The sequence below is a fragment of the Takifugu rubripes genome, chromosome 11 (assembly GCF_901000725.2).
Source record: "Takifugu rubripes chromosome 11, fTakRub1.2, whole genome shotgun sequence".
Taxonomy (NCBI): Eukaryota; Metazoa; Chordata; class Actinopteri; order Tetraodontiformes; family Tetraodontidae; genus Takifugu; species Takifugu rubripes.
In genome coordinates, this window is record NC_042295.1 from 4,081,275 (window position 1) to 4,105,754 (window position 24,480).

At 43.0% G+C, this 24,480-nt stretch overlaps 2 protein-coding genes across 2 annotated transcripts; both read right to left on the reverse strand.

Moving 5' to 3' along the window:
• Positions 1–1,975: 1,975 nt before the first annotated feature.
• barx2 (BARX homeobox 2) lies at positions 1,976–10,621 on the reverse strand. The gene is made up of 4 exons (XM_003968271.3): positions 10,216–10,621; positions 6,319–6,625; positions 3,736–3,820; positions 1,976–3,354 (listed from the first exon to the last, which is right to left on the reverse strand). Exons 1-4 carry the CDS (start codon positions 10,400–10,402, stop codon positions 3,061–3,063), a joined length of 873 nt encoding a protein of 290 aa, XP_003968320.2. The 5' UTR covers positions 10,403–10,621; the 3' UTR covers positions 1,976–3,060.
• A 2,034-nt stretch (positions 10,622–12,655) lies between these two features.
• Positions 12,656–15,749, reverse strand: rbm7 (RNA binding motif protein 7). Its single transcript, XM_003968272.3, has 5 exons — positions 15,573–15,749; positions 15,139–15,301; positions 13,910–13,973; positions 13,596–13,689; positions 12,656–13,524 (listed from the first exon to the last, which is right to left on the reverse strand). The coding sequence occupies exons 1-5, from the start codon at positions 15,663–15,665 to the stop codon at positions 13,177–13,179; spliced, it is 762 nt and encodes a 253-aa protein (XP_003968321.1). The 5' UTR covers positions 15,666–15,749; the 3' UTR covers positions 12,656–13,176.
• Positions 15,750–24,480: the final 8,731 nt, after the last annotated feature.

Genomic DNA, 24,480 nt, shown 5'->3' on the forward strand with positions numbered 1-24,480 from the left:
TGAGAAAATAACAGCTCCTCCAATTAGGCTGCCAGTGTTTCACCTCCCCACACAACAATTAGCCTGGAGAAGAGCTCCAGCCAGTGCAGACATGCAGTGGAAAGTTCACTGCCTGCCTGCCTGCCTGTGAGACTCTGTTTTCACAAGACTGTTTAGCAGAAAAAATGTTTGCAGTGATTACCTGCAATTAACATGGATACAGTGTCCCTGCTGCAGAGGCATCTGTGACTGACGGCGAGCTTGACTCACCGCTCATTCCTGGAGGGGGGGGTGCGGTTAATGCATTTGACATCAAGACAGTTTTAACCATCACAATGAAATGATTTCAGACTCAAGCCCAGACAATAATGGATCCATTTAAACTTCAACAAATGCCCCCAAAAGCTGAAAACTGAATTTAAAAGATTTACATCCACAATGTAATTTAGCATTAGAGCCTGGAAATCCAGCTAATCTATGATTGAAGGTTTTGCTGCTTCTGTGCTACTTTCACAGCAGTCTTGATTAGTCTTACAATTGAGTGAATGCATCCAGCAGTGTCCTTTGGCCCGTTTGTGACTCCCAGTCACCACTTTTTGATTGAATTTTTGAGTCTTGAGGTGATTTTTCCTTTAAGGCTTCAGTTTAGGTCAGATTCTGAATAATCATTGTTGAGTCACTGAATACCCAAATGTCAACAAAGCAGCACGTGTCCCATGTCTGCCAACACGTCAGCATGGCCTTTCCACTTATTGGGACTTTTCAACATTAAGAAAATTTCCCAGATTCCAGAACAGATGGTTTCACAATCAGTGATTTCAAATACAAGATGATAGTAAGATTACAGAGGGAGCTCTGGGAGCAGTGGGATCATTTTTTTCCCTTTATTTTGCCTGGAAATGATATAATAACGTAGGAGAATTAGTGAAGGTTCGTTTTCTGTAAAATTCTCCGTAATTCTGTTATTTTGGGAATTCAAAGCCCATGTATCCACCCCAGAATGCTGCCTTCCTGTTTCCTGCTGTAGGATCACACACCAGCACCACCCATGACCCTAATTAGGTTGATGGGTTGATGGTTTCTGGCCTTCCACTCTGAAGGTCAGGAGCAAATTTGGAACAATAAACGGCCACTAGAGGTTGCTGCAAACACAGAAAACATAAATGCCTTCAAGATGTTATTGTTCTGAAACTGGAAGATCACACCTTTAAAAATCCGACACTGCCAAAGGTGTGATGTGCCTGAACAAAAGGCGCTGGCGTCGATGCAGACGGGTTAGATATGCCAGTTAGCAAAAAAGCACTTATGCAAACGTATAATCTCTCGTTCATTACATTCTTGTTTGGAGCGATGACATCACAGCCATTCAAATGGAAAACAAACAACCTGAGTAGAGAGTTTGAGAAAGCAATTTCCAAACTTTTTGCACCTACATTCATGGCCAGTGCATTAAACCAAACATGTTGGGTCGTACCTGTAAGAAGTGGAGGGCTGTGCATGCTAGACATACTTTGTGTGTTTACACAAGGTGTCAAAGCACAATACACATTACTGCTGCTTACCAGGGTTGTTTGCTTTGGAAATCATCCATGTCCGGTATCAACCGCTAAAAATACACTTAAAGCCATTCCTGACATGTTCGGGGTCACAAAGGAGCCCTCAGGTTGACTACAGGGCGCGTTGTAGGCTGTTCGGATACAGATGACAGATGTCAGAGTGCAGCACACTTAATGTCCTTGTTCTCTTGAATAAGATTTACAGCAAACTATGACTAAGACACAATAAAAGCTTCTTCAATAATGGATCTGCCTGAACAACCTGTTAGGGCTTCTCTTACTGATTGATTTATGTTCACTTAAGGTGACCCCACCGTCAACTTGTGAGCTGGTTGGAAGGAATACACAACACCCAAAAGCTTTGTTGGATTTGTTAGATTTGACACATTAAACCTCACCAATTTCCTGCCTGAATGAAGTTAAAACCACTGGGAATTTACATTTTTGCCATTTTATTAAGTGCTTTTAAATACAAACACAAAATAGCATATGCTGTATTAAAAATCATCGTACACAAAGCTAAAAAAAAGAAAACTGCAAACAAGCTTATCAAACAGGCATATTTACACCAGAAAAATACTGCACTTTTCATATGAAACGATAACAAATAAGAAGAAATCTGTGTGAATCCAAAAGGCAAAACTTTTCCATGAAAAGTCTTTGGAGGAGTCAGCGGAAGTCCCCCAGAGACAGTGTAAAGGCTGCTCATTTAAGGTCTTTACGACTTTAAATGTACATTCGGGTCTGTGATTTACTCTTTATGATAATCGGAGGCGTCAACGTCGGCGCGGTTTTGGGGAAACAGTCAAAACCACAACAAAAATGAAGAAAACAGTCACAACCGCCTTCAATCCAGTTAAAAACAGTCATTGAAAAGTACTGTTTTCCAGAGCTATGCAAAAGACCATATACTTTATACTTTATACACATTTGTACAGTATCATACAGTGTATGGCTGAGCAGAAAAGGTTTTCAAACCGAAAAAATAAAAAGTTCAAGCTCTGCAGAGCAACACATGAACACGGCTGGAAAATCTGTCCAACCTCTGTTCTTTGCTCCGACAGGTTAAATTAATGTCACTGTAGAATATATACCTTTTATTGTGTCAAAGCTTCAAACACTTTCCTCTGAGACCAACAAGGCACTGTTGCCATTTAAAGGTACTTTTGTTTAGCAGTGAAGTGACAACGCTACACGGAGACACTACAGTAAGGCAAATGTTGACACTTTGGCACATCACAGGAGGCACCTTTGAGGACCAGGCTTTACACATTTTAGAACTCCGTATATAGATTTTGACTGGACTTTGTGCGCTGTGTCTATGCAGCTCAGCACGGACGTGTATGACACCTTTCTTTTCAATATGCAAAAATCAAAACAGGCTACATTAGTAACAGTTTGAATGGTGCCAACGAGTTTCCAGACAGATTCTGAAAGGCTTTGCACACCACGTGGGCCTTTTTACAGTGATCCCGAGGCACTACTTGTTTCAGGTTTCAACAGTCTTTGCGCTTGTCGTCCTGGTCTAACTGACTGAGCGAGTCTCTGACTGCATCCTCAGCAGGTTCTCTCCCTCTGACGCCTCCATGGCTGCAGATGCAGTGGGAGTTTCTGAGCTTGAGAGGTCTTGATGTTCCAGAGGAGACATTCTTTCTCCACAAGCCCGGTCTGCCGCTCGCTCGCCCTCCCTCTTCATCCTCTCTTCTTCCTCCGCCTTCAGCCTTCGTTCTTCAGCCTCAATTTCCTCCGTGGTGGGAATGGAGTTCTTTTTGGGTCTTCCCTTGGGCTTAGTCGGGGCCTCGTGACCCCCTTTGAGCACCTAGAATGACACACAGACAATATTAGTAGACCGCTGTTGTAATAAATGGCAGCAACAGTCGACAGCCTGGCCTGCTATTATAGTCATTAAGTGAAGATGTATTACTACTGCAGCTCCTCTCTGCACTCATTCATCTTTAATGATTTCATGCCTTTTCTCTTCTCACTTTGTTGACCCTTCTACAAAAGTGTTTGCTCACACTGTCGTCATCGTGGGTCACAGGTCACACCACACCCTCGCTTCCACTGCCTGCCATGCCGCTACCTGAACCTCCTCATAATGCAAACCAGCATGACACCGGCACTTAGCAAAGCTTACATTTTAAAAGCTTTGGAAGCATTTTCCACTCCTTCCCAGACCTGCGGGGCTTTTATCACTCACCATTTTCTTCCACTTCATGCGTCTGTTCTGGTACCATGTCTTCACCTGCAGCTGAGTGAGTCCAAGAGACTGGGCCAGGTCCAGCCTGTGAAATCACATCCAAGTAAAACTGCATGTTATAAACGACTTTCATTTGTGTTCTAATTCTGGATTTTTGCCACATGCTTGAACAATGACTACTTCTGGATGAGTCTGGATTTTAGGTTTCTTGACCAAACAATGGTGTAACTTATTGGTTTTCCCCCAATATAAAGAAAAGAAGTGGAGATAATTGAACAACATTAATAATTTTATGGCTGTAATATGCAATAAATTTCTATACTGACTCATCTTAACAGAGAAAAGCAGGCAGACATACGTACAGAGAAGCAGACACATGACGGCTCTGATATAAATGTGATGAAAGACTAGATGGAGATTATATATTTGTGGGTTCGGGATGTGCACATGTGCACATGGGAAGCGGTGACAGCGTGGTCGCAGTGGCGTGGAAAATTGAAGTATTATAATAATAACAATAATATTCTAATCAGCCTGTCTGTGTGAAGTGCCAGATGTCATTAATCACATCATAATTATAAGTCGCTCATGAAAGCGCCACAAAGCAGAACTTGAGTTTGAGACTGTACGTACAGCTAGACAGCAGTGGGAGCTGCTCAGGATATTCCCGAATGTTTCCAGCACATGTGTTGATCCATGACTAATAGGTTGGTGTGTAAGGTGATCCATTTGGAAGTAAGCATTAAAGCCAAGAAGGTATCCGTTTGTGAGGGAAACGTCTACTTATCCAAGTAACTCTTTAAATGGGATTTCCTCTCCTGCTGCTCTTCCCAACCCCTTTAACAGTCAGATGAAGGAAACCTGACCCCTACTGGACCCCAGTTAATGGAGCTGACTTTCCTTTGATGATAAAAGAGGATGCAGAAAAAGAGACGGGATGTGAGCAGAATGTTAAATGCAGAGAAGCCGCAGACCACTGAAACGCCCAGGATTCTCTACATAGGCCGATACTTTACAGGAAGAGCTGTGTGGGGGGAGTTTATGTGTCTGAGAGCTCCAAATGTCAACAGACTTGCAGGCAATCCAGCTGTCAATTAAAGTCTGCTATCACACATGACCTCCTTTGTGGAAGATCAACATCAGCTCACTGATTCATGGTCATGCTTCTGAGTAGAGAGGAAGGGCCCGCTTCCAACACCAGTCCCTCCCTCCCAACAAGGCTTTATTCACCGCCTTCATTTTCACCAGATCTTGTGCAGCTGAAGGTGTTTTCAGTGGCAATGTGATTATTACATAAATAACGGTGATGATAAAATCATTACTGTCCTCTGGCAACTCTCTGCAGGTGCATTCTCAGTTTGGTTTCCTCTGGCGGGCCCCCACACATCGTCGCTCCGAGACACAACACAGAGCGGGAGTGCTCACGTTATCTTTGATCTGGTACTTAAAGGCTGGATTTGAATTTTCAATAGCAGCTGGATATTTAATTAATTTTCTGACACTGTGTCAGAATTTTGACATATTACTCTGCTAAAGGAACCTGCTCTAGAACCTCCAGGTCCCTGCTATATTAAGATATTAAGTTGAGGAATGGCACCCCTCCAGCCCCCCAGGCAAGCACACACACACACACACACACACACACAAGGTTTTATGATTCTTTTAATATACTATTCAGCCATACTAAAGGTAGCCTGCAGGCTAATATACATGACAGCCATGCAGTAAAACTGGGAAATATGCAGTGATTTCACCTCATGTGCTCTTAAAATTGTTGCACAATATATATATATATATATATATATATATAGAAATGTAGAAGCAGATCTGACGTGAGTGGCAGTATTTGTGTCTTTGTGTAGATAGCTGTACTTTCAATACACCTGTAAGTGTGTGAAATGATTGGCAGCTAACCGCTGAAAGACATTTCTCTTGGCTTGTTTTGGCCAACATGCCGGTGTTTTTTAGTGGGATCTTAAGGGGTTAAATATCTTCGCGTTGTCTCAACTGGAAGGCTGAGGTAATGCCCTGGCTTAGACAAACGCACATCACGGGAGGCGTTCCCCGAAGAATAAATCATGAATTATGATCTGGGTTAACCACTTCTTTACAATTACCGTTGTGGTTTTGAGTAAACATGCTGTGCACTACCAACACACACTCTGGAAGGTGCGCAGGTTATCAAATTGTCACTCAGGTATGACTCTTGATGACTTCAGCATTCACGACTTTTACCATAGCTGCCGATGGCTTTGCTGTGTGCGCCTTAAATTGCTTGAGCAGAAGTGTATTTATGGAGTGTGTTTCACACCCTGTTCTTTTTAAGCACATTTTTTGGCCCTGTGCGTTAAAAGAATCATGTCCACCTCTCCTCAAGGTATCATCAACAGACCTGTCGGTACAGTGTGAGACGACTGACTGAAGTCCAGTTACCAACCGGTTAAATACCAGAGAAATGCTGTGTGACAGCGTTTCTCCTGCATGGTAAAATAATTACTCAGCGTCAGGTTGTGTTAGTTATGTTTCAAGTTTGTTCAAATTTCTTTCTAGCTAGTCAGAGGTGAGCATTCAGACTGCACTGACCTGTCAGGCGTTGACAGGTACTTCTGCTTCTGGAACTTTTTCTCCAGGCCCATCAGCTGCACCTCAGTGAAGATGGTGCGGCTGCGCCGGGGCTTCTTCAGCCGCGGGGTGCTGCTCTCTGTCTCCGACTCGCTGCTGATGCTGAGGGGCGTCTGGCTTGGTGACGGCTCTGAGGTCCGGTGATGTTGCGGCGACAGCAAGGGCAGATGTGAGGAGGCAGAGCCGCAAGGAGAGGAGCCCTGAGGAAGGTGGGGGGGCTGCCGGGTGATGACTGACAGAAGGGGGTAGGCACGGAGTGTTGAAGAGCCTGCAGGGACGCACAACAAAGAACACAGTTATGTCTGGTGCGACCCTAAGCGAGCTCTAAAGAGCCTTTCAGTTTCGCTGGGTGCGTATCGAGCGGCTATAATTGCTCAGACAGGTTCACTTTTTAATTGCCTTGTGTAGGCTTTGAAAAGTGTTTTGCTTTTGACCTGGTCCATGTAGAGGGCTGTGATCCCAATGACGCAGACTGTGCTTTACACCACTCCTCTGACCCCTTCAACGGACTTGATTATTTTTCAGAGGTTGTTAAATACTTCCTGCCCACTGGCTGACAGAGTGATGCACCTCCACGCACATGCACGCGTAGAACGAGCCGTAATGAACCTGGGAAGTGCTAAATCAACCACTAAACTTTTCCAGGCTCTCGCCCTTGCGGCTTTACGGAGGCATTCACACGTGCGCTCGTGGAGGGACACTTTGATTTTTTTGCTCCTTCTCTCGCAGCAGACGGAAGAATCGAGACGCCAGAATCAATAAAAGAAATGTCTGGAGCCAAAGTCAGAGCAAAGGAGAGGATGCTGAGGGTCGAGTCTAAAACCTGCCAGGAAAATTCCAGCAGCTTCAGATGTGAAAAGAAAAAAAAACATGAAAGAAGTCATGAATTTGATTTCACAAGTCAGAACTGGGCAGAACTTAACGCTGGGCCTGATAGGAGGGGCGGGGAGTACTCAGAGGAGGGTTCTGGTAGCAGAGGTGCAGAAAGAAGCCAAACACAGACAGATACATACAAGTAGATACAAATTCTTCTCATCAAAGAAGAAACATTTCTGTCCAAATGGCAACACGTGCATCTCTCTAACCGACTTTAGTCATGCAAACTGTTCACAACACTGGCTTGAGACAAGTATGCACACACACACACACACACCAGACACTGCCATGGGCTAATCATGACATCATAGGTGCTGATGTCATAACTAATCCGCCTGTGTGACATTGCTATTGTTGCTACAGGTCTGAACAGGAAAAGCATTTTTCTGGGCTGTCTTTTCCTTCAGACATTTCCATTTCGATTGTTTTTTCTCTCCGTCGATATGATATGTGTGACCAGTGGACTGACTGATGAATCATCTCTAAGGAAATTATAATTGGTACTGAATGGGGAGGGAAGCTGATCATCTCAGGAAATCCCTTTTCAACAGAGAGCTTGCAGATGTCCCAAAAAGAGCCGGAGAAGAGACAAAAACGGGCCTGGTGATGACTTTCCACTTACAGTGACGCCATCTCCTTAAGACAGGCTGCTGACAAGTGCCAGCATGCTGTCAATAGTCGACAAATAAACCGCTGCAAAAGTGCGTCTTAGCTGGACGCATGCAGGAGACACAGCAGCTGAGAAGAAGGCTGCACGCAGACTTTAGCAGTGACTGGTTGCTCCACTGATCTTGTGTTTACAATGTATAATGAAGCGATGTTTCAAATACAGAATAAACACATCTATTAAATGCAAAATTCTAAATTTCCAGCTTCATGACATGTTACCCACATTGAGCTGCTCCTTATCATAACACACTGTCACTGTGGTGCTGTCATGCGTGAGTCAATGCTTCACTATGACAAGCGTGCGTGCACTTTTACACAGATGTTTGAGGCTGTTCTGCTGTGGAGAGTCTGGTGATAAGGTGATAGGATTTTTTTTTTTTTAAAATATATGTTTTACTTGCCCTTTGAGCAGAATTGGACAGGATAGAGAGGTGGTGGTGGTGGTGGGGGGGGGGGGGGGTCTTCAGCTGCCAAAATGAAAGACTTTTCCCTTTGAACCACATAACAAGTTAGAGCAAATTAATTGTGGTTGATCACCGTAGACCCACTGACAAAATGTGTCCCATGAAGGTTTCAGCTGGCATTTGATCAACATAAGTAGAATCAGTCTGTGGTTGAAAAGATTGTTTTCCTGATAAGTGATCGGCAGCTGTTGAGATAAATGTAATAGGACGAGAAAATAATTGAGGGTTCACAATCGTGGAAGGCGTGCAGCCTTTTTTCCTCCAACTGTGTACAAGCATGCATGCATTCTTTACCTCAGCGTGTTGACGTGGGTGTAATCAAGCTTCTTAATCCGGCTTAGTGCTTAATGGGGGACCACGTTGTCTTCAGTAGATTAGGTTTTGTTTTTTTTAAAACCGCATACAATCCTTCGCTCACCTGGATTTCACTTATATGCCCCAACCGGTACCAAAGTGATTACGCAGCAGCCCTCCGGCAGCACGCATGCACGTGCGTGCGCGTCTTTCTTTTTTGTTAATTTTTCATCATGCTGTCAAGTGAGATTTCACAACAGTTGATCTTAATCTTTCTCACCTCTTGGAGAGAACACTGCTAAAAGCCCTGCCCTGGTTCCTGCTGAGAGACAGGCCTCCAGCCTGACATTATCTGGTTCAGTGTCCACTTACAGTTTAAAATAAAGTGTCCTGTCTGACTTGTGATATTTCAGTGTCAGAGCAAAGAGCGGGATCAATTGGATCAACCTTTTCAGACCACTCTGTGGGTACATTTGTCTTTCAGCGGCCTCCACTGGCTGTAGGAGGTAACCGCGTATTCTCCTGCAGGAGTCGCTGAAGTCCGTTTGGAGCAGCAGCAGCAGTCTGACAGCTTCTATATCAAGCACCTAAAGCCATTGATGTTGGGGAATATACTGTGTCTCACACCTCCGCTGCTACAAATAAGTAGTGGGCCCAGATAAAATTACTTTATCCTTCCGAACAGAGGGGTGCCATTCAGAGTGCCCCCAGCACGTCCATATCAGACGGATGAGAGAATCGCTCCTCCTTATTTTTATCCAGCCAAAACTGTCATCATCAAATTTCGGAGGTTATTATTTCAGACTTCAGGGCAATTATCCTAATGGTTACTGCGGTGCAACAGTCCTCGAAGCTGTTTGAACTCATCGGAAATGACTGTTGAAAAGCTCATTTTGTAATTATTTTCTTTTATTGATGTTTAGCTGTTTGATTATGTTTTTCTTAAACGAGGCCTTTTATTCCGAACAGCTGTACACTGGATAAGAAAAACTCTTCCACAGTAATTTCAACGAAAAAGCTTTGCAACACTTGAGTTTCTGAAACTGGGCTGCAGATGATGTCCCTCTGACAATCAGGTGTAACCACGCTGCGTCCTACGCAATCCCCCAAGCATCGAGCTCACTCACGCTTTTATTATTTTCAGCTCTTTATTACAATTATTTTCTCAATTCAGCCCACCAGGAGACGCACAACAAAAATAATTGTAAAAACAAATATCCGGTAAGTCGTTAAACTTTATAGATGCACGGAAATAGTTGATTTCCCCATTAATATATATGAAATAATCTCTTGTGATTTTTACATGAAATATATAGATTGTATCTAATTGTGATAAAAAATATAATTAGATAAGGGATGAGAAAAAAGAGGAAATTTCTTTCTGGAATCGTAGGTGAAGTGCGAGATTATTTAATATATTTAAATCACATATAACTCTTTTATTTTCGTACAAGTGGGGAATAATAAAATGTGACATTTTTCTGGATCATCTACTTTGGTCTAATTAGTCGGGGAGAAAAGTCAAAGGTGAAGTAAAAACAGGAGGCGGTCTTACCGGAGCAGGAGTGGAGCGGTTTGGGTCGGACGATGAGCGAAGGACACACCGAGTAGAGAGAAAGTTTCTCGAAATAATCACACGTCTCTTTAGAGAGGATCTCATCAATCATGAACGTCTTGTAGCGTCTTCTGGCAGCCTTCAATTGCCCGGGGGAGGAGAGCCTGAGTTCGGCCTGACAGTGCATGATGTCCCGGTGCGCCGCGTCTCAACTTTGGTCTGCGATGATGTCTCTGCTCACGGAAAGCTCGGATGCGCCTGTTCCGCTCACAAATAAAACATGATCTTTCTGTTGAAAAAGAAAACTGCAGCAAACCTTGGTCTGCAGGTCCAGATTAAGGTCGGGTTAGGTCTTCAATTGGAGCTGCGCACCGCGCCGCGTTACTAATGTACTGATAGAGCGAAAGCGCACACCCACAGCTATATAAACCATCCCTGAACACACTCATCCCTCTCTCTACCTCTCTCTCTCTCTCTCTCTCCCAATGTGTGCATGCGCGTGTGTGGGTGTGTGCGTGTGTTTACCCATCAGAGACGTCCTCTCGAAACTTTAATTACAATTTCTTTGGAACCTGATTTGATTATTATTTGTCTGGAAAATGTTTGACAGACTAAAATTAATAGAACAATTTAATCTATCTATCTATCTATCTATCTATCTATCTATCTATCTATCTATCTATCTATCTATCTATCTATCTATCTATCTGGGTTAAATTAATTACTTAAGTCAGATTTATATAATATTTATGTACTGTGTTTAAACAGACAATAATAATAATAATAATAATAATAATAATAATAATAATAACTAATGTTAACTTGGGCAAATAAAATATGCGCAGAATATACATTGTATTATAAATATCTATAGTTGTTTAAGTTTTAATTTATTAAAGAAATATAGGACAAATAAAAACAAAACAAACGTTATAATCATTTATTATTATTGTATTATTATTATTGTTATTGTTGTTATTATTATTATTACTAGTGGTCGATTTTTTGGGGATTTAGGGAAATGTTTTAGTGTTGTTTTGTGCATTTGTGTTGATTTGGTTCAGAACAGCAGACTGGAATAAGGAATAATGTTCTCCTTTCTAAACATGCTGTTGCGTGCAGTGGTGCCGCTGAGGAACCGGAGCCCGTAGGAACACAGCCCATCTCTGTCTCCGATGGCCGGACTGCTGGACTGGACCAGATCAGGCAGGACAGGTCCCTCTCTGACAGACCTGAGCTACAAAACTTCTCCTCTGAAGACAAAACTATTTTAAGTGCTCTCTGCAAACAGTGGTTGATGTTTTTGGTCTGTATATTATAGTGTCAAATAATAAGATTTTGTGTTAAGACACTTTTCTGGACGAAACTGATCCGGCGGACAGACAACGAGCCGGTCCCGATAGACCTGCATGTCGGGTGAACTCAACAACCCGCCGTGGACGGTCCAAGGTCTCTTCACACGTGCACTGAGGGGTTGCAGGATTGGGGGAGGGGGTGGGGGTCCCGGTGCGTTTGAAATGACTTCTGGAAACACGCTTCTATATAAGTCCACCAGCAGCGGCGGTGCTACCGAGCGGCCTCCTGCACTAATCCGCCCGCTGCAGGGCTGGAGACGCCAGAAGGATCAACTCATTACATCAACTATGCTGCAACCGAAGCGGCGTCCGGACCTTCCCAGTACCGACACCAGCACAGGATCCTCTCTATTAGAGCGATTTGGCTAAATCAGAGACGAGGCGGGCGCACAGCTTAGTGAGAATGCACCTCCACCTCTGAATGGATTTGTGTGGGGAGGGGAGGCCGCTGCTGCCTCGGGCGTACTTTCAGAAGGATAGATTATGACCTCGGCGCGGACATTAAGGGATTTCTTCAACACTGTTGGAAGGGAGAGACAGCGGTTCGATCGCGACGGGCTGAGCGCAACGCGACACGTTTGAGACCAAGCTCCGGCTAAATCCGGGCTGGAACAATAGGCGCCTCCTGTTACGTCTGTGATGCCAAAGAACCGTGCCCCTTTTCTTAATTGGCGTAAAGACCGTCCTTCCAAACGCGCACTCGCCCACTGAGAAACCACCGGAAACATAATTGCGCGCTGTAAAGTGAACAGTGTCGGGTCGCTGTGGGCGCACGAAATCCTCCTGAACGGAAAGGTCACATGCGGAGCTGATCGTGTGGCGCGGTTATATTTAACATGTTAATTGATTCAATGAAAAGATGCAAGTGACGCCACATGTAGATTAGTTGGTAACCCGCTGCACAAGCCTATTAGTTACAGGGGGGCCATTTATAGGAGCAGATAAGTCCACGTATGCGGCTATAATGGCATGAAGCATCAACATACAATAGATCACTTAGTGGCATACACAGAAGGCTGGAAATAGCATCCATGGTGAAGAACCCGGCAGACATCTGTCATGGAGCCAAAGAAAGAGACACAGCCTCAAATCAGTGGAACTTTATAGCAAAGCAAATTGAAAGTGTTTGTCATACAGGCAGACAAGTTAAAAAAATAAAAGTCCATTTTTACAAAGATCAACACATTAAGAAAGGCTGCAGCCTGTTACTGTAAAAGTTTTGCTGCTGGAATCTTTAGTAAATGTTTCTTTTTGCTTTGTAAAAGACCTGGAAGGAAAGTTCTGAGAGCACCATTTAAAGACTTTTTTTTTTAAAGATCAAATAAAAACAGTCCAATACTCTATATCTTTTTCTTTTCTCAAAAGCATTTTTGTTTCCATCCCAATTTCAGCGACAGCAAAGAAGAGTCTTTCCCTCGAAATTCCTGCAAAAAAACCTGAAAGAAATCCCAAGGATGCGTGGGCAGAAATTTAAAAACATCTGTAAAAAACAAAAGTGGCTCCAAAGCCTAAATTATTCAACGTGCAGAGTGGTTTGTTCCTGTACAAACAACCTGAGCAGAGTTCGAAAAACCAGCACAGTCTTTTCTGGAACCTATGCGGTGTCTCAGTATCGTCGCCACCTATTGTCTTGGAAGCTGCGGCTGTTGCTCCAGTCGTCGTGATGTTTACTGCCGCCTCTGTTGTCGTGGTGGCGATTGGTGTTCCTGTCTTTATGCTGATGATAGCCGGCCCAGCTCTGCTCCTGATGACGGCTGGAACCTGCTCCATCATTGTGGTGCTGGTTCCTGCCAGTGCTGTTCTTCTGGGATGCTGGGTGCTGGTAAGGGGTGTTATGGTGCTGCCTGGAGCCTGCTCGGACAGATTTTCCACCTGCCAGCTGCCTCTGCTGATGAGAGGGGCCGCTGTTCAACTGCTGGACCTGCTGCGTGTGGAGCTGCCACATCATATTCACCTGGAGATGAAGGGAAAGAAAACAGAATAGGACCTGTTCTGGCTTCCTTCTGCAAGAACTGTGGAGCTTACCGCAGCGTTCCTCTGCGGGTTATCAGGAGACGAGTGGGACCTCTGAATGAGGGGTGGAGGAGTGTAGGGAGGAGAAGTGAACTGGACAGGATTCCTGCAAGAGTTCCCAGCAAAATCCATTTGGTCAACACTTACAAACTGGCAGTTTATTTCTTTAATTGGAATAAAAGTATAAAAATGAATGCCAGTGAACAAAGGTGTCAGGATGAACAAGTTATGTTATAAATATGCAGTTTGCAAGCATTTTGGACAGTGGCTGAATCAACATTTTTATGTATTAAATGACTTAACTGCCTATTTAAAGACCTTCATACCTTTGGCCATGAAGATCCAGCGAATCAGTTGGACTTTTCTGAGCATTGTTGCCATGGCTACTCCCTGTGGAGTGCAAACAGAAGCATACATGTTATTGGAACAGAACACAATGGTAAAATTTGCTTCTTTAACTTCACTTTCTATTCAACTTAGTGGCAACATCTTAGTCTTATGAAATTTTGCTTGTTGTGATGATGTTCATTATTAGTAACTAGTTCAGTATTAGCAACTAGTAACTCTACAGATATGCATAAATGGTTAAAGTTGAAATAAGAAAGTCAAGAGTCTGGACAGATAATTGGACCCTTATCCCAGTACCTCAAAACATAGAAAACAAACAAACCAGACGTTAGTGCTCACGAGAAGGAGCATGTTAAACTGTGTGTGTGTGTGTGCGTGTGAGTGTTACGGCAGTTCATTCACTGCCTGTTAACACCAACGACGATCTCAATTTCTCTCTCTCCTTTGTTATGCGTCCTCTACACAACATCACATTCATGAAGTTCCTCTCAGTCAACAGTCGATTATGGTATATACAGGATAAATACCTGACAGCAGGCACGTATGAACATCGTATGTCTATGCCTGGCTGTCCTGACAGCTTTATATGATCTTTCTAAGTGGCAAAAGATAAATTACCCAAAGGAGAAAAAACACAGTAGGCAAAAAGTAGGAAGGTCTTTTACATTATCATTTCCTGTTATTTGTATAATTGTAAGTAAAACTGTTAGTACCAAACAATAACATAATGAATTTAAATTGCTTCCAGTTTTGCACATTTACTCAAGATAAGAGAGAACAAGCCTTCATGTGTGAAAACTTTACAGAGCTGTTTTACATGACAAGATAAAAACAAATTAGAGCAAATATAGGAAGAAAAGAAATTCATTTTTAAAAGCCTACAAACACTAAAAACGTGGCTGGAAGTTTTGCCACTGCAGGCTGGAGACTAAAGTGACATTTTGCTGCCCTCTCCTGTTTATTAAAAATGCCTGATATTTATTTATATTATTGTATTGAGTTGGTTTTCTCCACGTTATTTTGAATCGTTTTCTTAATTTCGACAGAAATAATTTATTCTGCTTAAATCTTACATTTGATGTTTAAAAAGATTCAATACTGAAGTCACACTTGATATGTAAATAAATAAAAAAGATAAATATGCTAGAGAAAACCTGTGGTCAATAATGCTAAAAGTGGTCAATAATGTTAAAAGATGCGGACACACCTGATCTGAACTGGACGTGGAGGTTTCTCCTGTACAGCGGGATCCCGTCCAGCAGTTGCATAGCGTACGGAACCGACACCTCATGTTTGTAGACGGCGAAACCAAAGGATTTCTGCTTCCCATCAGAATCTTTAGGGATTCTAGTTCTGACAAGAGGTCCCGCCTGCAAAAGTAAGTAGTTATTTATGTGATTTAATAGCGAGCTGGGGCTAATCCTCGCTAGGCAATGAATGTTACTAATAATCTGCAAATTTAAATGGTCTCACAATCTATTCTTGCCACAGTATTAGATAAACTTGCAAAAAACGTACGCTACGCCGAAAGCGACTATTTTGCACTCTGTGGTGATTATTCTCAGAAATGATCGTGTCGTTAGCATTATGCTATTCAAACATATATCACGTTAGCTTTAGTTAACATTAGGAAAAACAGACCTGCAAAAACAGTTCAAATAGCAGCTCCTCCGTCACCCTTGGATCTAAATTTCTTATGAAAAGTGTTCGGTCCGTTTCCTCCTCTATCCCCATATTGTTTTCTAAACTGAGTGTAAATAAGTGTAACAAAATGCGACCTGAAAAATTAAACCGGAAGTGGGAGCGCGTCACAATAATCCCTCCTTTAAATGCCGTATTACTGTCGCTTCCGTCGTGAGTAGCAGCCTTTTTACGACACTAGTGTAAGTGGCGGTGAGATGAGACAATGAAAAGAGTTTGAATAAAAATTCAGACCTTTTCTTTGAAGACAGGTCACCGATGCTCCACAGAGCTAGATCACGCAGGAATGAATGTTTTAAAGGAGTCCTACATTCAATTAAAACTGAAGCTCTAAGCATTTAGCAATTCTGTTTCAACAGAAATTTTCAGAGTAATTTAAAATTATTCACTTTTAAGGAAATAACATAATGTATTCATTTGAATACCAGATTTCCACATGCAGGAGTTGCGCTCTAGTGAATCCATCTGTCCTGTTTTCTCCCAGAATTATTCTCTTTTTCCATTAGTCTCAGTAAAATAAAAATAAACACTCAGAATTTGTCCCATTTTTGGGGTAAAATGTTTCTGTTTTTAGAAACAATCAAAACAGGGCAAACATCCATCAAAACCAGAGCTTCGCATTGTGTAATTTTTCCTTTTATTCAGAATTTCACCTGCTGTTGGGGAATGTGCACATCTTGGATGCTAGGAGCACACAGAAAGGCCTATAAGGCCCAGCACGTTTGTGCTCACTACCAGCTGCTCCACAGTGGTGTTCTGGACAACAATCTTTACCAGATACAGATTATATTTCAAGGTTCTGAACAATGGATGTTTTTCTCCCACATCGACCAATTTCATAGGGACATAAAACTGTTTTCAATCTGTTAAGCACTTTATGACATCACACCTGCAACTCTTTTATTAAGTAGAGGTTTAGTGTTGCTATTACTGATGATATTATTGATTACTTCATATGAGTAAATGTTACATGTTTAGAAAGAGACAGTACTTGTGTAACCTAAGAAAGTTCCAGGAATTAGTTTGATATATAATACATTTAACGGAAGGGTGCTAGAGTCTATCCCAGCAGGAGAGAGGCCACCGCTCTATGTTGTTTTAATACCCTTTGTCACATATAGACTAACCTATAACACATTTATAACTCTCTCACACTCTTTTGATCAGTGACTCGTGTTTGAAACCAAGTGTTTTCCTAGTGGTGGTGAGCAGCATCATTGAACGTTGAAAGCAGCATGAGAGCTTTGAGCTCCACTCTAATCAGCCAGGCCTGGTGTCTGTCCTCCATATTCATTAGATCTGTTTAAATTATAATGATTTTCTCCTTCATGCCTGGGAAAATGCAGAAATGGGATAAACTACTGCAGCAATTTGAAGCACCCTTCTGCTTTTCAATCATATTAAATCAAATCTCACAACTTTTGATTTATCTTCCTTTTTATTTTGGGGAGGAAACCTTTTAAAGATCATATGTTTGATGGGTGTGTTCCACACAAGCTAGTGTTTCCATCACTTCCATTCCTGATCTGGGTTATTTATCATTCCTCACTTTGCTGTCGTGCATGTTTACAGTTGACATATTTTAATGTATTGGTTGGCTCCTACATTACTTATGATTTAAAATGGAGCAAAGTTGCAGGAAAAGAAGAGAAGCTGAGCCATGAATACACAACTGTGCGGGAACATTTTGAGGATTAAAGTGCAAGAATCTGTTTTGGATTATTGCATTAGCCACATATCACCCTGATGCTTTAAAAAAATCTTTTACCCTTTTAAAATCATAGGCAATAATCAGGAGAGCTTGAAGAAACTGCAGGATAAAGAATCTGAGGCTCATAAAGGAACCCCTCTATATAGCCAGGACTGAATGTACCCAAACACTTGAGTAAGCAATTCTGCAGATATTTGGGACTGAGTATTTATATTCTCTGCTAATATTACATTTATACTAAATTACACAGACAGGAACTATCTTTTTGGGGAGGTTCTCTTTCAATTTTCAATTTTGCTTGAAAAACTGTACCGTTATCAAAATCTGACTCCGACAGCCACATATGTACTGATGAAGGACCACCTCATTACTATTGTCTTGGTCACTTTTCACAATGCTGAGGATTGGACTACACCAGAACACTAAAGGTGTGTTGTGATACCACAATGTGAGCAGCAGATCTGTAACATGGGGTGTGGCCTTGATTCAGATGGAATTTAAAGGATCTTCCCACAATGCATCTTGGTGCCACCTGGTGCCCCTGTAGATGATGCACACATGTGGCCTTGCTCATGGTTAAAAACCCACATTCTCCTATTTGTCTGTGGTCCCGTTCTATGCTTATGTCCCATTGTTGATGCTTTGGTAGAGGTCAGCAGGGTCCCAACCAGCCTTAATTTGAGCTATTTTCCTTGGAGCCCCTTGTGGAGAGCACTACAGACCAGGAGCACCCTGCAGAGGCTGCTGCTCTGGAGCTGCTCTGACCCAGTCATCAAGCATCCCTGCCTGGCTCGTCCGTCTCACTCAAACCTTGACACTTGTCCGTTCCCTCCTCTTCTATCTCATCGAATCTGAGGACAAAATGTGTTGCCAGATATATCCCAGGTACCATGAAGTGATAATAAGTGTTACTGCCCTCACCATCAGTGGTCACAATAATTTACACATTTGTTTATGCTTGTCTATCCTGAAATTTCCACGAAATGACAATGTGATGTTTATCATTGAAATCAATAATATTCTTTTGATACGTGTTCATTGCAAATGTTAGAAAAACAGCTGTATATATTTTTAATGTGACAGTGAATTCATTCAGCCATTCGGTCCACTCCTGATCCTGCAGCCATCATGATGGCTCTGAGTTGCAACAGCAGAGGGCAGCAGCGATCCACTGCTGCTGACGCGGGAAAGCGGGAGGCCTTCGCTTCCTGTCCGTGGAGGTGTCAGCCAGCTGCTGGGCTCAGTGGAAACGGCAAATGCTGAACTGCGAGTCTTAAATAGGATTTGATTGCCTTATCCTTCCGTTAGGCATATGTTCAGGTTTCCCTCAACAATAAAAAAGACATTCTGAAGGATTTGTTTCGCCGGAAGAATTGTTGTAGTATGGAAGTACTTTTCTTTCTACGCTCAGCCACACACACACACACACGTCCTCCACCATCACCTCCATTGTTCAGGTGATGCAATGTACTTAGTTACGTTCCACCCCCTCCCCCCACCCCCCCATTCATCAATATTCATAGTTCGTGTGGAATCAAGCAATGCAGGATCGTTAAAAAGCACATGAATATTTGTCAGATAAATGTCTAATTAGGCCTTTGCTCCTTTGGTCAGTATGATGTCACAGAGCAGTCTCCCTCAGGCCCAATTAAGTGAACGGCCTAATGACCTGCACCTTTATAGGTAAGACTCCCTGCCCAGGTAGCATCATGAAACACTCTTATACGTGCATGTGCAAGCACGCATGCTCACGCACGTGCGCCATGATTTGATGGAGTCAATTAAATTAGGTTGTGTTTGAGTGGTTTCTGTGGATCTACTGGCACAATTCAAATCAATCATACTTAATACTTAATTCAGCAGAGCAGGAGAAGCACTTTTGAGGGAGCTCTTATTTATTATTGAAGACTTCAGACTGTAGACTCACTTTTAGGTTGTTGAGTGTGTCACCCTACATATGTGTCTCTCCAAATAGTGATGTGCCATGTCTCACGTAGGCTAAGGCCCTGCTCAGTATGCATTATGATGTCATTACTAGCTGCCTTATGTCTGTTCAATCCCTCATTTTATGAATTATTTTGTAACACACTTGCAATTTTTGACCATTCTTTAAAATCATTTTACATGACAAGAGCAACCTGTCCAAAGAAGTTCCTGAGATAACTTGAACATCCATCCATCCATCCATCCATCCATCCTGCAACATCCCCTCTCCTCTCCTCTCCTCTCCTCCCCTCTCCTCTCCTTCTCCCTCTCCTCTCCTCTCCTCTCCCTCTCCTTCTCCTTCTCCCCCCCTCCTCTCTTCTCCTTCTCCCTCTCCCCCTCCCTCTCCTCTCCCTCCCCTCTCCTTCTTCCTCTCCTCTCCTCTCCTCTCCTCTCCTCTCCTCTCCTCTCCTCTCCTCTCCTCTCCTTCCTCCTCTCCTTTTCCTTCTCCTTCTCCCCCTCCCTCTCCTTCTCCCTCTCCTCTCCTCTCCTCTCCTTCTCCTCCTCCTCTCCTCCTCTCCTCTCCCTCTCCTTCTCCTTCTCCCCCTCCTCTCTTCTCCTTCTCCTTCTCCCCCTCCCTCTCCTCTCCCCTCCCTCTCCTCTCCCCTCCCCTCCCCTCTCCTCTCCTCCCCTCCCCTCTCCTCTCCTATCCTCTCCTCTCCTCTCCTTCTCCCTCCTCTCCTCTCCTCTCCTTCTCCTTCTCCTTCTCCTTCTCCCCCTCCTCTCTTCTCCTTCTCCCCCTCCCTCCTCTCTCCTCTCCCTCTCCTCTCCTTCTCCCTCCCCTCTCCTCTCCTCTCCTCTCCTTCTCCTTCTCCTTCTCCCCTCCCTCTCCTTCTCCCTCTTCTCTCCCTCTTCTCTCCTCTCCTCTCCTCTCCTTCTCCTTCTCCTTCTCCTTCTCCTTCTCCTTCTCCTCTCCTCTCCTCTCCTCTCCTCTCCTCTCCTCTCCTCTCCTCTCCTCTCCTTCTCCTTCTCCCTCTCCTCTCTCCTTCTCCCTCTCCTCTCCTCTCCCTCCCTCTCCTTCTCCCCCTCCTCCCTCTCCTCTCCTCTTTCTCTCTCCTCTTCTCTCCCCCTTCTCCTTCTCCTTCTCCTCTCCTCTCCTCTCCTCTCCTCTCCTCCTCCTCCTCTCCTCTCCCTCCTCTCCTCCCCTCCTCTCTCTCCCTCCTCTCCTCTCCTCTCCTCCAATCAGCAGGAGGGTCCCCCTATATGAGCCTGGTCCTGCTCAAGGTTTCTTCCTGTTAAAGGGAGTTTTTCCTTGCCACTGTTGCTTGTCTAGGGTCAGGCCCTGGGATTCTGGAAAGCGCCTTGAAACAATTTTGATTGTATAAGACGCTATATAAATAAAGATTGATTTGATTTGATTTGACTTATTTCCCATCATGCCCTGCTTCAGTAGAAAGCTGCTCTGTGACAGTGTTGTCACCTGCTTTTGCATAGTTTCAGGAGTGTGCCCCCATTGCCAGTGATTATATGGGCTGGCCTTTAAATTAGCCTGCTGATTGGATTCCTTAATCATCTAATCATTTGGGTGTTCATTCCAAAATGGCATCGTGTGCCTTGGAATTGCTTGTATTTGCATTAATTAAAGGAAGATGTGAGATAAGGACCTAAACTGTTTTCCTTCTGCTAAATAATCAGTTCCAATCAGTCTTCATAGTTTTAATATTGTACACACACGCGCGCGCACACACACACACACACAGACACACACATCATCAGCGAGGGTTTCTGTCCTCAGAGCTGATAAAAGTGACTCTTACACACTCACACGGAAGAAAGCTCATCACTGGAAGCATGCCACATCATCTCAACACCATCACCCCCCCAAAAAATGAGCCTTCCATCCAGATCACTTTGGTTTTCTGTGACTTCACTTGCATGCAGAACCAGGCTTGTTATCTCAATATGGGCACTACATGATGCTGCTGTCCTAACGTGCTTTGACTGTTTCTTTATATTTTCACACACACACACACACACACACACACACACACACACACACACACACACACACACACACACACATTGTGCACTGCAAAGTAGCAGTCTCAGCCTAGAATCAGCTCCACACCACAGAATGCACTGCGGCAAAGCAGCCCCAACCCCTTTTTGTTTTCCATCACCTCTCTTTAGTCACTAATATTAAATTACAGAGTATAATTTCAGAGCATCTGTTGCAATAACCAAGAATCAGGGACATTTCTGTTGCATTTAGTATTCCCTCAAGCCACATCCTCCATTACCTATAATTGTTCCAAAAGGAGATGTGTCAGCATGTTGCAGACGGCCAGGTTGACGACTGCTGCTGCTGCTTGCTGAGGAGCAGAAGGGCGCTCTTTGCCAAAGGTGCCATATGGGATGGTGTTTTATAGCCAGGGAATTTAACTTGGAATTACGTCTCCAAAGGAATAATTAAGAAATGGGTCCCTAAAGTGAAAGTCATCACATCTGAATCTCCAGCCTCTACAGCTCATTCATCACTGATGCTCCAGTCCTGTGCTGCTGGTGCAGCTTTTAAAGACCTCGAACATCTTCAATAATGAGCTCTTCCAAATACAGACTGCTTTCTCCAACGCAGTCCTTTTTACCACTTCATAATCAACAATAGCGTGTCCCAAATTCCTGCTGCTGAGCTCTCCACGCCCTCAGGGACCGTCAGTTTTACAGTGCATAACCTATAACTGTGAGCTCAGCCCTAGAAGATGAAAGTTTTCCCTTTGAAGATGCTCATCACTATGGTAATAAGCTGATCAGAGGAAGCGGCGCCAACTCCTTATGATGCAAATATTTACTTTAAATGCAGAAAAAAAACCCAGATTAGATGTCTCTCTCTCATTTGTAATTGGGAGCTTGCTGGCAGTCTTTCTGCCATCAATGAACTCTGCATTCAGTGGCACCACACTGGAAGTCAACAAAACAGTGGTATGAATGGCTTTTATAGGCAAATTCCTCTCTTTAGGTTGCACATACAGCTGCTGCTAAAGGGAATTTTTCTCTAATCAAATGGTGTTCCAGACGCTGGAATATTATACGTACTGCTGTCTTCATTCTTGTGTGCTCGCTGGTTCCAGCACATAAAAAATTTGGATCTCGTATAAACCACGCATGGCTGGCGCAGTTAAGCGGTTGTTAAAATAGCCTAAGCTTGGGCTTAAATTACCACGGAGCAGTCAATGATGCAAATGAAATAAAATTGCATTTAGCCTTGTCGTTTCATGGAGCGGCCGGCCTGCTGTTTATGACAAGTGCAAGAAGGTCAAAGTCTTTCAGTGTAAATTAACGGCTGCTCGTAGCTTAATGCTCCTGGAACCAAATGTGGGTTTATATTGGCATAAATCTCCAGAGCTAACCTTCAGATTCACAGCAAGCTCTCTTCAGACCTCGGAGCTGTTGTTTTTTTCCCCTCACCCCCAGCCTGGACCCTTTATCTTCACTGTCAGGGTAAAGCACATTAGTTCAGACCCATGCAGGATCTGCTCCAGGCTGTCCTGTGTTCCGTACCACCAAATTATAAAGTTCCAGAAGAGTCTGACAGGTCTGGCAAGATGGGGCCATGTCAAATCCATTGAAGGTTCTTCAAGAGGTTTGGATTTGTCATTGTCACAACTAATATTGTGCAGTCTGTTTCTCCTTGGCTTGTGGGTTTCTTCATATCTTCGCTAAGCATTTGCCTTGACATTCAGCCAATTCAGGTATGACGTCAGAGAGCTGCCCACACAGCAGGAAAACACGACACAAGTATGAAGAGTGGAGAATGAAAGCAAATGTCAAAGCACAATCTGCTCTAATGTAATCAGTCATTCAAGTCACACTCTACTTACAATAGTGTCACTTAAGTTGATGATTCATATTCAGTTTTTTTTAACCCTTAAGAGACTTTGAGGTGATTAGCTATTGTAAATCAGTGAGCTGCCCCTAGAACAGACTCTGACATTAGCATTAAAATCATCATTCTAATAAAAGTAATAAATGTAGAGTATAGTCCAACCGTAACGCTCTTGGTATGAAACTGCATTTTGGTTTCCTTATTTAATCATATTTTAACCTCCACATTCTGACTGTAGGCATTATTGAATATAATTGGACATGTTTGTGTGGCCATTTTTTATCCACAAATGTGGATAATATAATGTAACATAATATAAAATAAACATATCATTGTTTTGATCAATCTAATTATTTTATGACTGACGTTTTGATCATATTTTTGTTCTCTTGTTCATGGATTTGTTGCATTAGAACAGAAAAGTATTAATGACAATGTTATTTTTTGGGCCAAGGTACAAAAATGTGCTGTAATTTCTGCTGCATGACTCTGCCAAACACAGGATTTCATTGAACATTCAAATGTTACAAAATGTAATACAATCTTATTCAGGAAATTATACCTGCAGTCCAGTTGGAACTGACTGATCCAGCTCATCTGTCCTGCTGAGACAGAGAGTTTTCCATAGCTACAGTAACAAAGACATTCCAGCTCTTGGATCCCCTTAATGCGTGCAACAATGCATCAGTTGGCTGTCCCGCTAGATTAAAGGAAATGATCTGGGGATCTTCCCAAAATAGCATTTGTTTCAACATTCCAACCAGCTGCTTTGTGCTCCACCCAGGGACATCATATTCCATCAATCTTTCAAGCATTTATTGACGGCATGTCCACATAAATTTGCCTGACGGCCGGTGAAGCCCTTTGAAATATTAATTTTCTATTCTCTCTCTGGTGGTCTGGTGCAAGTCCTCTCCCTCTGGCAACAAAAAGCGGAGGTTCATACATTAAGAAGATAATGTTGATGGAATACTGAGCAGTGTTGGCCTATATGCAGACTCCAATGAGAACATATTACACAAGAATGACACTGAATTATGGGCTATAGTGTGACCTGGTTGGTGAGAGACTCAATTATTCAGTTATGCCATCAATTTCACAACTGAACATTCATAAAGTTGATCCTTTATTAATAAAGCAGCAAGTGTGTAGGTAGATAGATAGATAGATAGATAGATAGATAGATAGATAGATAGATAGATAGATAGATAGATAGATAGATAGATAGATAGATAGATAGATAGATAGATAGATAGATAGATAGATAGATAGATAGATAGATAGATAGATAGATAGATAGATAGATAGGGGCTGAAGTCAGTAAATTATTT